Genomic DNA, 17,568 nt, shown 5'->3' on the forward strand with positions numbered 1-17,568 from the left:
TTCATCTCATTTTGTTTTTTTCCTTCCATCAATTTCTCTCCCTCTTTCTCTCTCTTTCGCCGTCCTTCTCCTCTCGTCATCCTCATCCTTTGGTTTCTTTCCTTTTCCTTTATGATCACATTCGATCCTTTCATTTAATTTAATTCCCTCTCATCATTTTGTTTCCTCTTGTTTCATATTTTTCTTTCTTGTCTCATTCTTCCTTTCTCTTCCTTTCCTTCTTTCCATTTCTTTCCCTCTTCTTTTCCTTCTTTTCTTTCCATTCACTTTGTCTCATCTCGTTTTTCATTTCCTTTCCTCTTGTCTCGCTTCCTCTCCTCCTTCTTCACTTCTCTCTTCCTTTCCTCTCTTCTTATCTTCCCTCCTTTTGTCTCCTGTGTCTCCTCTTTTCTCATGTCATTTATTTACCCTTTCTTTCCTCAATTTCTCTTTTTTTCTATTCATCTCTATTTTTCTTCTTCCCCCCATCTTTTTGTCATGTTCTCTTCTTCTCTCCTTTCTCGCCTCCTCAGCTCTGTGTGACATGCATCCAATGAGAGCGCTCTTCCTCATCCCCAGAAATCCCGCCCCCAGACTCAAGTCTAAGAAGTGGTGAGTCACACACACACTCACACACTCACACACACACACACACACACACACACACACACACACACACACACACACACACACACACACACACACCTGGCCATCTGACTCAACACGTCCATATTTGACAAAACAATTATTCAGTTGTCTGTCGATTGACTAATTGTTGCAGCTGTAAAACATATATATGCTGTGTGTGTGTCTGTGTCTGTGTGTGTGTGTGTGTGTGTGTGTGTGTGTGTGTGTGTGTTTGTGTGTGTGTGTCTCCAGGTCGAAGAAGTTCCAGTCCTTCATAGACAGCTGTCTGGTGAAGAGTCACAGCCAGCGGCCGAGCACCGAGCAACTCCTCAAACACCCGTTCATCAGAGACCTCCCCAACGAGCGGCAGGTCCGCATCCAGCTGAAGGACCACATCGACCGCACCAAGAAGAGGAGGGGGGAGAGGGGTGAGGCTGCACCCGCACTGACTCACCTCAAAGCTGCAAACGACTGTAGACTGCTGCAGACGACTGTAGACTGCTGAAGACGACTGTAGACAGCTGCAGACGACTGTAGACGACTGTAGACTGCTGTAGACTGCTGCAGAAGGCTGTAGACTGCTGTAGACGATTATAGACTGCTGCAGACGACTGTGGACGACTGTAGACTGCTGTAGATGACTGTAGGCAACTGTAGATTGCTGTAGACGACTGTAGGCGACTGTAGACTGCTGTAGACGATTATAGACTGCTGCAGACGGCTGCAGGAGACTGTAGACTGCTGTAGACGACTGTAGACTGCTGTAGATGACTGTAGACTGCTGTAGACGACTGTAGACTGCTGTAGACGACTGTAGCTGACTGTAGACTGCTGCAGACGATTATAGACTGCTGCAGACGACTGTAGACGATTGTAGACGACTGTAGACTGCTGTAAACGACTGCTGAAGGCTGTAGACCGCTGCAGACGACTGTAAACCGCTACAGACGACTGTAGACCGCTGCAGACGACTGTAGACTGCTGCAGATGACTGTAGACTGCTGCAGACGACTGTAAACCGCTACAGACGACTGTAGACTGCTGCAGATGACTGTAAACCGCTACAGACGACTGTAGACTGCTGCAGAGGTCTGCAGACAGCTGCCTGAAGAGTCATCTTTAACCTGAGGTCTGTGTGTTTGTTTCCAGATGAGACGGAGTATGAGTACAGCGGAAGTGAGGAAGAGGATGAAGAGAGGGAAATAGGAGAGCCCAGGTAGGATTATTTCTTCTGTTACTATTACTAACTACTACTGATATTACCAATACTACTACTGGTAGAACTAAAACGATGCTTGAATTGCTGCTATGTTTAAAAGGAAAGCAGCTTATCTTTCTATCACGTGTTTGTTCAGACCTGTAATTCTTGCTCCTTCCTGTCCCGGTTTCTCTTTGGTTCTCCTCCAGCTCGATCATCAACATCCCCGGTGAGTCCACTCTGAGGCGGGACTTCCTGCGTCTGCAGCTGGCCAATAAGGAGCGGTCGGAGCTGATCCGACGCCAGCAGCTGGAGCAGCAGCAGAATGAGGAGCACAAGCGCCAACTGCTGGCCGAGAGGCAGAAACGCATCGAGGAGCAGAAAGAGCAGCGGCGACGGCTCGAGGAGGTAGATTTAAGTCTTTATATTTTCAAATCAAGAATATGTTAAGGAATATGAATGAAAAGGAGCAAGTCTGTACATGTTTTCACCTTTAAAAAAAACATCTCAGCTTTGATTATAAAATGACTCGTCTACCATGAAAAAAAACCCACTGTACCTGGAACATTCACACCTCTGCTCCTCCAAATGCCAAGGAACCACACACGATCGCACACACACACACATCCTTGTTTTTGTGACACTGTAGGGACCCCAGACCATACCATGCATTCTGGGGACCACCCTTTCTAATGGTTGTACAGCTGTGCGCACACACACACACACACAGAGCTGAAAATCTTTTGTTTTCCACCCACAGCAACAGCGTCGGGAGCGTGAAATGAGGAAACAGCAGGAGCGCGAGCAGAGGAGGAGGTACGAGGAGATGGAGCAGCTCCGCCGAGAGGAGGAGAGGAGGCACGCGGAGAGGGAACAGGTACGAGCGGCAGATATGACATCACAGGTGAGGGGCGTGGCCTCAGAAAGCTCATTAAAGCACACTCCTCCAGCTCGCAATCATCCTGACACACTGTTGGTATTTTAGCTGTTTGGTGAATCAAGGACGCAACAATGAGTCAAATTCGATTGAATTTTTGCTTCTTTTTCTGTCTGAACACAACTTTAACTTTACTTTACTAACAATCAAACAAGGTCAAGGTGTTCCCAGCCTGTCTGCACAAGATAATCAACAAAAAATCATAAAAATATGTTTTAAAAATCTATTTTCTAGTGTATTTATTATTCTCCTGAATTCCTCCATAATTGTATTAAAAGCTTTTAAATTTACATACTGGGACAAGGAGTTTTAACGAGGTGGACATTGACTCTAATCAACCTTGCTACTGTGCAGAGTTGCATTATGGGAACTGTAGGATCTGGTGTTTTTTTGGACTTTAACCCATATTAGGGGCTAGAAGTCAGGTTGTCTTGGTCTCTGCTGAATTAACTTTGACCACGAGTCTCTAAACTTTATGCTCCAATTATGGACTTACTGAATGTCCCTCTGCTACTGCTCACTCTACAGTCTAATCTGCTTTAATGTATTGATTGGTTGGTTTGTGCTTTGCAGTGATTCATCCATATACATATGACCTGATATGACGTCACCTACTGCAGTGAAAGCTGTGATCTCAGTGTTTTTAAAAAACTGCATTTAAGACCTTTTAGAACTATCAGGAATCACTGGATATTTTAAAGTTTATCTGTATGAAATATTAAGTAAAATTATTACAATACAATTAAAACATGCATTAACCTTCCTCAAAAAATGACCACAGAGAGAAATAATTGGTGCTTGATGGATCTTTTCTTTTTAGTTTGTGGTGCAGACGGATTAAATGTTATAATTATAAAGAGAAGAAGACACAAATCCAACATATAACAGAGACAAGTTTATTAGTGTAGCACATTTCAACATTAAGACATTTTAAAGAGGTTTACATAAAACATGAAATGCATCAAGGCAGAATATAAAAGCAACACACGGTGGAATAAAAAGACGTTTAAATACGATTAAACGTCTGAATTCGGTGAACTTTTCCTGCTGTGTAACACTGATCTTTAACATCTCTCCTGCAACAATAAGCATGTCCTCCTGCTCCACTAATTACACCCTGCTGCTGTTTCTCTCTTCTTTTTTCTCTCGTCTATTTCTGACTTAATCCCTACTTTCACACCTCTTAAATAAATCTTCTACTTCTCCCTGTCCTCCTCCACTTCCCTCCTCCTCCTACTCTCTTTCTTTTTTCCCCTGTCCCTTCCTGCTCTTGTGATGTCACCGGTTGCCTGGGCTCCGATTGGCTTCTCTCCCACCTTCCTTGCTGCGCTCTCATTGGCTGCGTCTTGTGGTGGCCCCGCGTGCTGATTGGTTTAGGAGTATATCCGTAGACAGCTGGAGGAGGAGCAGAGGCAGCTGGAGATCCTGCAACAGCAGCTCCTGCAGGAGCAAGCTTTACTCCTGGTAACACACACACTCAAAGACACAGACACACACACACACACACACGCACATACACACAGACACTGACACACACAGACACACACACTCACTCACACACAGACAGACACACTCACACGCACACTCACACACACACACAAACACTCACATACAGACACACACACTCACAGAGACACACATACACACAGACACTGACACACACACACTAACACACTCTCACACGCACACTCACACACATACTCACATACTCACACACATACACACACACACTCACAGAGACACACACACACTATCACACACACACTCACATACTCTCTCACACACACACACACTCTCTAACAAACACACAATCACTCACACACTCTCACACACACACACACACACACACACTACAGTGTTAAAGGTTTCCATGGCAACAGCTCAGAGGTTGTTGACCATAGTAACAGCATGGTTACCTCTGAGGACATAATGACGGCTCAGTGACTTGTTGAAGACGATCGATACGGAGACGTCGGCTAAAGTTAACAAACAGATCAATGAGCGCTGACAGCGGCAGGCGTGTCAGTCGATATTTGACACACACACACACACACACACACACACACACACACACACACACACACACACACACTCCTGAAGTGATGTTTCATTAGCTTCATTGTTCATAATGATGATGTCGTCATTTTAAATGAGTCGGACAGAGACGCAGCAGAAAGGACAGAAGCTGCAAACAAGAGAGAGATATAACAATAAGGAGAATATAAATAAAAATATAAATAAATAAAAAGTCTTTAATATGACTGACTCTAGCTGGAGCCTGCAGCAATGTTCACATTAACACACACTTAATGCTCAGTTATAATTGTATTAGTCTGAACTGGTCCGATTTAGTGTTGATGGTTCAGACCCATGTTTTTAAGTCAGTCAATCAGACTTTATTCATACAGCAGCTTTCATTCAGGTTAGTGTAGTTGCAAAGTGTTTCACAGTTTGATTGACAAGCTGATAATAAGAAGTGACGACATAAAGAAAAGGAATAAAAACAATAGAGAAACAAATTACAAAGAAAATAGAAAAAAATGTCAACAAGAGAAAATAAGAATCATAGAAATGTTTTAAATAATGTAAATTAAGTAAATATATATATATTTTTTTACATATACACGTCAAATTTGTACATTTGCATGTATAAAAATGATACCAGCTGCACTAAAATGTAAAAAATGAGTCATTTTAGTTCCCATTTTCTTATACTGTGGGTCCAGCTGAAAATAAATGTTTTACTGTGTTTGTAAAGCTCGTAAATGAAAAGAAATGGGTCACATTTGATCCTGAACAGTATGTAAAGGGTTAAAAAGTTTCACACTCACAGTTTAGATAAACCTCAAACCTCAAACTTGTTGAGACGGCATTAAAAAAAACATGCATGGACAGTTTTCAGATTGAGTTTCCACTCTGATGAGTTGATGGCATTTGACAAGTTTGTCTCCAAAATGAAATGTCAAGTTTACACAAAAACATAAAACACTGAGTATAAACTATTCTGACCTTTTAAAATCACACATCTGGTAACAAAGCTGCACATTAAACTAAAAAGGATCTTTATTTAATATTAGATGTTCAGTCATTTTCACATATTTGACTGTCTGTCCTCAACTGAAGTGTTTGTCTTGTAGGAACTGAAAACATGATTATTTCAACTTCACCAAAATGAGACTAAAACTAAGAAAAACTGTCCGCAGACTGTATCACGTCCTCAACTGTGCTCAGATTGCCAGGAATATGCCTTTTTTCTTTCTGTCTGTTCACATTTTTCTCTAAATCCTCTTTTAAAAAAAGGTAAATTCTGGACGAATGAAGTGTGATGCATGCTTCCTTTTGTAGCTGATCTCCTCTTCTGACTTCATCCACTTCTACATTTGTTATTTAAAGGCAGTAATGTGTCATACTGTCATTTAAAGACTGCCCACACTAAAAGCTTTTCACCTGTCTGATGAATGAATGAATGTCAGCGCTGAATAATGAACTAAAGATGAAAAAAAGATGATCAGCAGCTTGCAGACTAATGCAGTCTTCAGCTGTAGGAGGCACGAGGTCTAAATGTGAAATGAGACCTTCGTAGACTTTTGTCACAAGTCTGAGAGGATGCACAGAGATAAAAACGCACTCAGAGACGAGACTTAAGACCTCAAGTGGAGATAAAGGAGATACATTGAAAATCCTGACCCTGTAACTCATTTTAAAGTGAGTTTAATTTTGGCAGCTTGTGCGTGACGTTGCAGTTCTGCAGCTACAGACGGCGAAGTTTCAGCAATTCTTATAAGTTCATTGCAGGCGACACTGTGTGACATGTGTCTAATAAACTCAGGCATGACATTTTTCATTTTTAAATATAAATACAGGTCAAATTTGCCCATTTGCATATATAAAAATGTGTATCAGCTGCACACAAAAAAAAAAGATGTATTTTATTCATAGACTGTATATAAGAAATGGACGTAACATCCGTGACGTCACCCATTGGTTTGTGGACTGCTGCTCGGAGGCCAATAGTATCGGATCTGAGCAGCGCCATCTTGAAAATTTCAGGTGCATGCTGGGAAAAATAAAAACAGGGATTCTACTTATATGGGCATCAGGAGGAGCATGAGGCGCCCTCCTGAACCTGTGAACCAATCAACCTGTCAATCACGACGTAGCCACGCCCTAATGCATACCCTGCTTTATCGTCACATATAAAATCAGGGAGGCCAAAATGTCCCAAATGAACATCATACTGCATTGAAGAAGGCTTTAAACTAGCGATTGAGACCATAAACACATTTTGAAAACGTTTACTGAGGTTAGAAATCAAGTGAGAAGTTGGTGAATTCTCCATTGACTTGTATAGAGACGGAAGTCCTTTTGACACCAAAACAGTCGGCCCCTGGTGGCCTTTTGTTAGAATGCAGTTTTAAGTTACTTCCGCGTTGGCCTCATTTCAGAGGACCGGAACTCCCCGCCTGGTTTTATTACCATTTTTTATACTGTGGGTCACATTTAGAAAAGTCTGGCTAAAAGAAATATGTACAAGGTGTTTTTTAAGCTATAAAATGTTAAAATGGGTCAAATCTGACCCTGAACAGTATGTAAGGGTGAAGTTGAAATGTAAAAAAATGGAGGGAAAGGTGGTGAGGTGCTGGTGCTCGCAGGTAGACATTAGTATCTTGGAGCATCAGTCCTGGTTTATAAATGCTGGTTAAGTCTGTATTTAATCCTGAAGAAAGTTTGAGTTATAAATGTGTCACCAGACTTAAAGGGACAACACACTTTATTTAATATCTTTATCTCTGGAAGTCGCCCCTCCATATGTCATCTTTAACTTGCATTCCTCCTCCTCCTCTTCCTCTTGGCTCACCTTGCCTCGTCTCTCCTCTGTGCTTCCTGTGTCCGGCCTTCAGGAGTACAAGAGGAAGCAGATCGAGGAGCAGCGGCAGGCGGAGCGTCTGCAGAGGCAGCTGCAGCAGGAGCGAGCGTACCTGGTGTCTCTGCAGCAGCAGCAGCAGCAGGATCCACAGCGGCCGCCGCAGGACAAGAAGCAGCTGTATCACTACAAAGACCAAGCGCCTGGTACCAACGACAAGCCGGCCTGGGCCAAAGAGGTAAAATGAAGGGGCCGAGACTCACACATATACACAGATTAACCTCCACTTCTCACTTCTGATCAAGTTTGTCATTAAAAAAATTACTTTCTTTAAACAAATGATAAAGATTTGAACCCATTTCTGTTTGTTTTAAGACTTTATTTTCTTGATTTCACCATAGTGTTCCTCTTTTTTAGTTAAGAGGACTTTCCTAGGATATGAAGTGGGAGGCTGAGTGAATGAAAATGGAAAAAATAGTACATTAGTTATCAAAAGGAGATCATGTAGAAGGACCTTAATATTTGTGATTAGAATTAAACAATTTCCACAAGGAGAATATTCTTAGATTCAAAAAAAGTTATTTGTAAAAATGTATAAAAACAAAAAATAGAAATAGAATATTAAGAAGCTATAAAGTAAAATATGTTTAAACATTTAAACAAAATAAAGAATAGAAACATGATTTTGCACCTTATGACATCTTAAATTCTAGTTTTTGTAAGAAACAAGTCACATTTATAATAAAAACAACTTTATCCAGTTTTTCTCACTTTTTAATGTAAACATATGATAATTAAAAGACAGAAAAGGTTTATAAATTAGCGTACATGCTTCCATATTTACTTGTCCAATCAAAAACTGCTGTGATAACAACCAAACGTGCTCAGACATGAAGGTGTTCATCCACAGAGAAACATCTGCCGGCTGCTTTTCATTCATAAAAACACACACAGAGTCCTGGTGTGTGTGTGTGTGTGTTTGGTTTTCTTTCCTTCAGGTTTCATCGTCTCTCTGACCTGCAGACGACTGTTTCTAACCTGATAAGATGCTTAAATGATTGTTTTATGTTTTATGTTTTTTTAGGTGCAGGAACGAGGTGATAAACTTCTGTTTGAGCCGTTAAATCATCCTGTTGTTTGTTTTATGTTCTGCTTCTGTCAAATTAAGAGTTTCATACTTAAGATTATATTTATGTTAACCTGTATCTGTCAGGAGAAAAGAATGATAGAAAGGGAGAGGAGGAAAGGAAAAGAGGAAGAAGGAGAGAAGACAAGATGAGAGGAAAGGAAAAGAAGAAGAGGATGAGGAGGAGAGGAAAGGAAATGAAAGGAGAAGAAAATAGAGGAAAGGAAAGGAAATGAGGGAAAAGGAAAGGAAAGGAGAGTAAAGCAGGGAAAGAAGAGGAAAGCAGGGAAAGGAAGTGAAATGAAAGGAAAGAAGAGAAAATGAAAGAAGGAGGAAAAGGAAAGGACAGGAGACAAAGGAAGGGAAATGAAAGGAAAGAAGTGAAAAGAAAGGGAAGGGAAGGGAAAGGGAAGGGAAAGGAAAGGAGGAAAGAGGAAAAGAAAGGGAAGGAAAGGAAGGGAAATGAGTGCAGTAGAGAGGAAAAGAGAGAAGGAGAAGGAGAAAAAATATATGGACAGAAAAGAAACCAGATGAGATAAGAGGAAAGAAAAAGGGAAGGAAAGGAGTGAAAAGGAAAAGAAAGGAAAGGAAATAAAAGGCATGTCAGTGAAGGTAACACGTGTGCAGTTATCTCAGTGACACATTCAGCGGATCCCTGCTGCTCGTGTCACCTCCGCCTGTATGTTATATGTTATATGTAGTATGTTGTATATTATATGTTGTATATATGTAGTATGTTGTATGTTGTATGTTCCATATCACATGTTGTATGTTGTGTCCGTGTTCATCTGTAAACCGCTCCCCTCGCCCTCCAGGTGATGCGTCGAGCTCAGAGTAATTCTCCTCGCATCCCTCCTAAGAAATATCACTCCTTCAACAAACCTCGAGACGCCAACCTGGACAACCTGCTGTTGTTGCCGGGTTACAAGCCGCGCCGGCCCCGCCCCCCCTCCTACCCCGCACACGTCAGCCCCTCCAGAGGCCACCAGCTGCACGTGCCCCGAATCCGAGTCACCTGCGTCCCCGAACACGCCTCCTCCTCCTCTTCCTCCTCCTCTTCCTCCTCTCAGCCAGTGATGCGCAGACACAGTCCTGACAACAGGGGCCATGACAACAGAGGCCCCGACAACAGGGGCCGGAGCCCAGGCCGCCGGGTCAGTCAGAGGAGGAGGGGCAGACGCTTCACTTCTTCCTCTTCTTCCTCATCTTCCTCTTTTCTTTCTCACCCTCCAGTCTGTGCTGGGTGACTAACAGCAGCAGGTGGATTTCCTCTTTAATCTCCTAACGTGTTTATTTCTCTAACCAGGCGGGTTCGTCCTTTAATAGAGGAAACGTTAACGGTGACTTCTTCTTCTCTTCTTCTCTTCTTCTTCTCTCAGGGATCCTTTGATTAATTTCCTCTCTGACTGCTGGTGATGGAGACAGATGTTCTTCTAGTATAATAACACTAAATCAGATCTCAATTCAATAGCAGAACCCCAAAAAACCCATTACACTCATTATTATAATAATCATTATTAAAGGCCTCCCAGCCAGCATGTCCATGTGGCCCCATAAGGGTTAAATTTAGGCTGCAATATGGATCCGAAGTGGGTTTGTCCACAGTTTCCATGGCAACCCCACCTGTGTTTGCCCATATGGGCTTCAAGTGGGTTCTGACTGGGTTTCAGGTAAAGCCAAACTGGCTGAGTTACACATGTTGGGGCCTAGAGCTGGCCGATATGGACAGAATCAAATATCATGATATTTTTGACCGATCGATATCAATATTTTGACAATATTGTAGAGATGACTATCGCTGCTTTCACACAATATTTACACAATGAGATGTTTGATAAATAATCATCAGTAATGTGGATATAATGACTAAGTGGATAAAGGCAGATAATAGATGTATTGTTACTGTAATGCAGCTTTAAATGCAGGAAAATACACTTATTCCATATCATCATATTACAATATTCAAAAATCTAAGACGATATCTATAAAATATCATGATATCGATATAATATCCCTTATAGGGCTCATACAGTCAGCCCACATGGCTCTCACATGTCGGACCTCTGAAAACATGTGGGACCCGCAAAATATGCCCAGTTCAAGCCTGTGTCCAAACTATTCCATAAAGAACCATAACAAGGTTGAAGGTTTTCATTCACAGCTGGCTCGGTTTATGCCTGAATTTTAATTAATGTTCAGGCATCGTTGCATTTAAGGGGGAAAAAACCCAGATATTCTCCTGGTCAAAGGTGCAAAAATTAGCCAAAATAATACAACTGAGATTTATTAATAATGTATGAACAGATAGAACATAATCTTCTCCTCTTTTAATCTTTTCTGATGCTTCTTCTTCTTTTTCATAACTTTTAATCTTCTTTTAATGGTCTCGGTGTTTGAACGTTTTCACAGGTCACTGACTGTCCGGCTGCTGCAGAAACATAACGTTTCCTCCTTTTTACTGCAGCGGCTCTCAACCTGCTGCATTCGTTACCATCTTTACTGTAGAATATAACATCATATACATATACACAGTCAGTTATTGTAGAGTTTCTTCTGATAATGAATCAAATCAAAGAGAGTTAAAAGTAAAAGTTTAAATCCTGATTCTTTTATTGAATCTGTGAAGATGAAGATGAAGATGATGATGATGATGATGAAGGTTGAGAGCTGCTGTTTTATTGCATGTTTATTGGATTATTGGGATCATAAATCTAACCGGTACTAACTTCAACTCCTGCAGGATTGATCTGTGTTCACTGTGATATTCAGATTCATCTTATTTAACTGTAACTTTTATTCAGTGTGGAAGCTTAATGCTGCCATTGTTAAGATGTTTTTCATGTTATTATGACACAGTTTATTATCATTAATAGATATTGATTATTAATATTTCTCCTTATATCCCAAAATCAACACATGTGCAACCTCACAAAAGTATCAATGAATGGTTAAATAATACTTTTAATATGTGTTCTTCATTTAAAACATGAGGCAGAAAATGTTGCTTTAATGAGACAATAATAATAATAATAATAATAATAATAATTATATTTTTAAAGCACATTTCATACAAGAACTGCAGCTCAAAGTGCTTTAAAAGACATTACATACACAGCGTGCTTCACATAAAAAAGATCATAAAGTGATGCTAAAATAGGAAAAAAAAGGCAGAGGAAAGAAAAAGAAACATTCATGTAATATAATTTTCAAATAATAAAAATAGCACATAGAAGTAGCTAAAAAAAAAAGAATAAATAGAATATATACAATCAAGTCAGTAGTACATCAGTGTAAAGATGACTGTCAGAGCTTTCTCTTATTATAAATTCATTATTATATCTTCTAAAAAAATGCAGGTCAGCACCTCATATTTGTACTCTGCTGGATTTCCTATCATCATAAATCAGAGACATTTTAAACCCAACGCTCACATATGAAGCACACACATCCCCCCCCCTCCACATCGAGGGCAGATCTCCAGGCCGGCCCGTGGTGGCAGCTGGTGCACTGATGTAGGGCATCTGCAGCTATATCAGTCTCTGTCCCTCTGGATGCCACGCATGGAAACACTCACACACACACACACACACACACACACACACACTTTAACTGATAGCTAAGCCTCATTTCCTAACATGAAACACACACACTCTGCACAGATAGGTCTACCCTCATCTCCGCCCCTCAGGATTCCCCTCGGAGCTGCAGAGGCAGAAATATTCCCGTCACACACAGACTCCATGTTCCACGTTAAAAACAGACGAGCAACGCTCAGAAGAACACGTCAGATAGACTGTTGATATATAACCTGTTATACAGAGCAAGACTTCTACACTATAACACTGTTAAAGGCTCAAATCTGCTGCTTCTGTCAAATAATGAGTCTCAACACTTTCAAGACTTCCTCTTCAGTTGAGTCATTTGCAGTTTCAACACAGATAAGATGAAGCAAATTTATTAGAGCAGCACATTTCAACACCAAGACAGTTCAAAGTGCTTTATATAAAACATAACATGCATCAGGAGAAGATATAAAAGCAACACACAGCAAAATAAAAAGACATTTAAACATGATTAAAAGTGTTAAAATCGATATTAAGACAGAAGTGATTCAATTAAAGAAACAGCTGCAAACAGAAAAGTCTTGGAGGGTTACATCACACCTGCAGCCTTCTGGGAGTTTGTTGCAGATATATGTGGAGCATGAAAAACTGAATAAGATCAAATAATATAAAATAAGATCAGATCAACTTTAGTGTCCAGAGGGAAATGCACAGAGCTGCAGTCAATCAATACATGATGATACAATATATAGTCGAGATAATAACATAACTGACAGGAAAATGAAAGAGGTGCATTTGTGCAAAAAGTGCATGAAGTCTTTAGAGAAGTGTGTGTGTGGAAACAGGAACACAAAGAAAGATAATAAAGAGTTTCTGCAGCTTTAAGTGCTTTAAAACAAAATAAATTATATACAAGTGCTTTAATTAAAGGGTCAAAAAGGAGCATAAAGTAATGTTAAAATAAAGAGGAAAGAAAAAGAAACATTAACCCTCCTGTTGTCCTCGAGTCAAGGAAGGAAAGGAGGAAGAAGGAAGGAGGGAGGGAAGGAAGGAAGGAAGGGAGGGAAGAAGGAAGGGAGGAAGGAAAGGAAGGACGGAGGAAATAAGGAAAGGAGGAAGAAGGAAGAAAAGGAGGGAGGAAGGAAGGAAAGAAGGACAGAGGAAGGGAGGAAGGTAGGGGGGAGGTAAGAAAGAGAGAAGGAGGGAAGGAGGAAGGCAGAAAGGAAGGGGGAAGGAAAGAAGGAGGGAGGGAGGAAGGAAGGAACAGTCAAAACAGACGGGGTCAATTTGACCCGGGAGGACGACAGGAAGGTTAATGTAATATATTATAAGATGGAAAATAAAAACAGCAATAATTTTAAAATAGTAAAAAATAGTACATAGTAAAAGTAGCTAAAAAAATTAATAGAATAAAGAAGTAAAGAATAACATCCACAACAGGAAGTAAACTTTTCTTTTACACTTTAATTTTAAATATAAAAACAATCCAACATCTGGATGAACTGAACAAACAGTGTCACTATAAATTAAATTAAATTAAATTAAAGCTTTACACACGACTCACTGCATGCTGCTGTGAGTGACTGTGGTCTGATGTGTGTGTGTGTGTGTGTGTGTGTGTGTGTGTGTGTGTGTGTGTGTGTGTGTGTGTGTGTGTGTGTGTGTGTGTGTCAGGTGGAGGAGCATTATAAGATGAACAGACAGACTTCTCCTGCGTTGCAGCATAAAGTCTCGAACCGGATCTCGGACCCGTCGCTGCCGCCTCGCTCCGAGTCGTTCAGCAGCGGAGGCATCCAGCAGGCCCGGACCCCCCCCATGCACCGCTCCGTAGAACCACAGGTGTGTGTCCTACGTCTCCATGTGTGTGTGTGTTAGTGTGTGTGTGTCTGTGTGATCCAAACTAACCTCCCTAAGAGTGCGATCACACCTCTGGTTATTAGCTCAGTTTGAAAGTAGAAAAGAGAAGTTTAATTGTCTGTTAGGTGATTTAGGAAAAGGAGGAAGGGTCTCATTTAGAGAAGAATATTGGATATTGTCAGGTGGTAAAAGAAACTCCTAAACTAAAGGAAAAAGGAGAGAAGACAAAGTGAGACGAAAGGAAAAGAAGAAGAAGAGAACGAGGAGGAAAGGAAAGGAAAGGAAAGGAAAGGAAAGGAAAAGAAAGGAGAAGAAAATAGAGGAAAGGAAAGGAAATGAGGGAAAAGGAAAGGAAAGGAGAGTAAAGGAGGAAGTTGGACGACTCAAGAAAAGTTGAACTGAAGTAGTTAAAAGTGAAGAGACAGCTGAGTATGAGCTTTAGTGCAGAGTTGGTTTCTAGATGTTAAAGTCCAACTGATATTAAATTGCTTGTTTTTTAGTCTCTACAGAAAAATATCTGCTCTGTAAACCACACAAGAATCAGAAACACATTTATATATAGGTTTCTTAGGTTTCATAAAGGCATCCTCTAGTTCTACATCAGTACAGTTATCTGTCTGTAGCTGGACTCTTTATTTCCATACAGCAAATCAAATGTCTCATAAAGTGATGAAGTGTTGTTCTATCATCAGCAGAGCAGACGGTCACACTGAGCCTGATTGCATCCTGATACACAACAACAAACACACACTCTGAACAACAACACACATTCACTTTGCTGCTAAAGTCTCCTTCTTATCTGAAGGAGTACTCACACTAGACCCGGTTTCCTTGTACCATGACTGAGCACGACGGAGTTCATAATGTTACTTTATGGCTTATTTGGAGTGATTCTGGGCTTGGTGACACGCAGCCCTCACATGTGCTTTATAAAGCCTTATCAATTATGCAAGGCAGCGATTTAATAGGACAGTTGCATCATTGACGTCATGGTTAGAGATCACACACACTGCATTGAGTCCAGCTGAACCGTGCCTGGGCCCACCTCTTCAAGCGGGCCCAGGGGGGGGCTGGTTCAGAGTGATCACACTAGTCAAACGAACCCGACTTTAGGGGTTAGTACAGATCGCCTAGTGTGAGTACGCCCTAACTTACTCTTATTCTTCTCTGTCACTGCTAACAACATGTCTGTCCATCACTTGCAGCTCCAGCAGTTTATTTAATTTGTCTTTCATTTGCTGCCTGCTGCTGTCAATCAAACACACTAACAGACACTAAAGACACTAAATAGCTTTTTAATTCTAATCACTAAAAACTAACAACATAACGTTTAAAAACAGGTTGAAATCCTTTTTAATTGCATCCAGGGATGACTTAATGTGTCATCAGTGTTATTTCTGGTTGTTTCCTCTCGTCTGATCTCATCTGATCTCATCTGATCTCATCTGATCTCATCTGATCTCATCTGATCTCATCTGATCTCATCTGATCTCATCTGATCTCATCCTATTAAACCTCACTCAGAGTCGCTGGAGGACAGAAACCAGTATTTTCAGGCTTGTTTGTGGAAATCACGTCATTCAAACTGAACTAAAGGAGCAAACACTCATTTGAACGAGGTGTCTGTGAACGCACCCTGAGGCATGTGTTTCCTCTCTCCTCCTTTTCTCACCTTGTTTCTCTTCATCCTCCTCTTCCTCCTCCTCACCTCCACTCTTGCATCCTTCATCCTGATCGCACTGTGTGAACCCAAATTCCTGACCCTGCTCTTCCTCCTCGACCCTGCCTGGTTTCCTGCTCGTGTGTGTGTGTGTGTGTGTGCGTGCGTGTGTGCGTGTGTGTGTGTGTGCGTGTGCGTGCGTGCGTGTGTGTGTGTGCCTGTGTGCGTGTGCGTGCGTGCGTGCTTGTGTGTGTGTGCGTGCGTGCTTGTGTGTGTGTGCGTGCGTGTGTGTGTGTGTGTGTGCCTGTGTGCGTGCGTGCGTGCGTGCACGCGTGTGTGTGTGTGTGTGCGTGTGTGTGTGTGTGTGCAGATGGCCCACCTGGTGCAGGTGAAGAGTCACGGCCTGTCAGGCTCCCAGTCTCTGTACGACCCTCACGGTGTGTCGTCCTCCACGGCGTCGCCCTCCCCCTCCCGGCCTCCCATGCCCCGGCAGAACTCCGACCCCACCTCCGACACCCCTCCTCCCCCGCCCCTCTCCCGCCTGGCGCCCCCCCTCGACAAGCTGGACCGTAGCTCATGGCTGCGGCAGGACGACGACATGCCCCCCAAGGTCTCTGCATGCCACGACCCGTGTGTGTTTTAATCCAAGTGTGTGTGTGTGTGTGTGTGTGTGTGTGTGTGTGTGTGTGTTTGTGTGTGTTTGTGTGTTTTTGCTCTTTTTGCTGCAAGCTTTTCTTCTGTTCTGTTTTTGTGATGAAAAAAAAAAGCTCCTTTGTTCTTCTTTCTTTGTTCTATGTGCAGATTTAAGTGTCTTTTTTAGTTTCTGTGTCCTTTTGGGAGCCTGTTCTTCACAGCTGGCTCCTTGTTTTGATGTTTTGTTTTGAAGTGTGGAAGATGTTGCTGTTTTAGTTACAGTACCAGTCAGAAGTTTGGGGTCATCATCCTTTTCTCTTAAATTAAAGAAGTGCATCTAAACTTACAGGCTGGTACTGTATATTAAAGATGTAGATAATGGTGCACAGATGTGAGGACTGTCTGTGTATCGACTGTCAGATGTTCTGTGTGATTTTCTTTCTATTTTTATCTCTAAGTAGCTTCTAGTCAAACTGTTTTTTGGGGATAAATGTGAAGTTAAAACATTTTTTTTAGTTTGCATTCAGTCTGAACTAGAGCTGACCAATATATATGTCGATATTGGACTATCACAGATGGTACTCGATATAAATGGATACCAAGTAGCATCTAAACGTCTCCTGTCAATCGATACCTGTAATCGATCCTTTTTGCACCCAGAGCTAGAAAACATGACTATTTATATGGACTTGCTGTCAGCCAATCAACAGCAAGCGTTCTTCTCTTTAATGCATCATGTGATTGGTCCACTGCCACAGCAGCTACAACCCATCTGTGGTGGTGAAGTCGTGGTGAATTTGAGTTCAGCGACTATCTCTATATTGGAATTTTTTTAATTCCCTAATATCAGTATCAGCATCTGCCCCAAAAATCCAGTATTGGTCAGGTAGGTGTAGTCTGAACTCACCTTTAGTGAAACAGGTCAAGTTAGAGCAGATCATAGAGAGATTTTAAATATAATTAAATTAATATATTTCCTAAAAGCTGTCAGAATAAAAAGAGGACAGGTCCCAAATTATTTAACTCAATGTAAACTTAAACTTTAATACACAGAAATCCCAAAAATGAACATCAGTAACCAGCTCAGACTGAAACTGAAGACTCTGTACTGTATCAGTTAGATA

General features: G+C 41.4%; 1 protein-coding gene across 1 annotated transcript in view; it reads left to right on the forward strand.

Moving 5' to 3' along the window:
- The window catches only part of tnikb (TRAF2 and NCK interacting kinase b), an 86,490-nt gene that overhangs the window by 31,198 nt on the left and 37,724 nt on the right, over positions 1-17,568 (forward strand). The window contains 8 exon segments of the mRNA XM_062441339.1: positions 513-591; positions 859-1,034; positions 1,756-1,822; positions 2,014-2,212; positions 2,565-2,681; positions 7,643-7,843; positions 9,547-9,885; positions 13,969-14,133. Coding sequence (XP_062297323.1) covers positions 513-591; positions 859-1,034; positions 1,756-1,822; positions 2,014-2,212; positions 2,565-2,681; positions 7,643-7,843; positions 9,547-9,885; positions 13,969-14,133 — 1,343 coding nt within the window.

This window comes from Scomber scombrus, chromosome 20 (genome assembly GCF_963691925.1).
Source record: "Scomber scombrus chromosome 20, fScoSco1.1, whole genome shotgun sequence".
In the NCBI taxonomy this organism is placed as follows: Eukaryota; Metazoa; Chordata; class Actinopteri; order Scombriformes; family Scombridae; genus Scomber; species Scomber scombrus.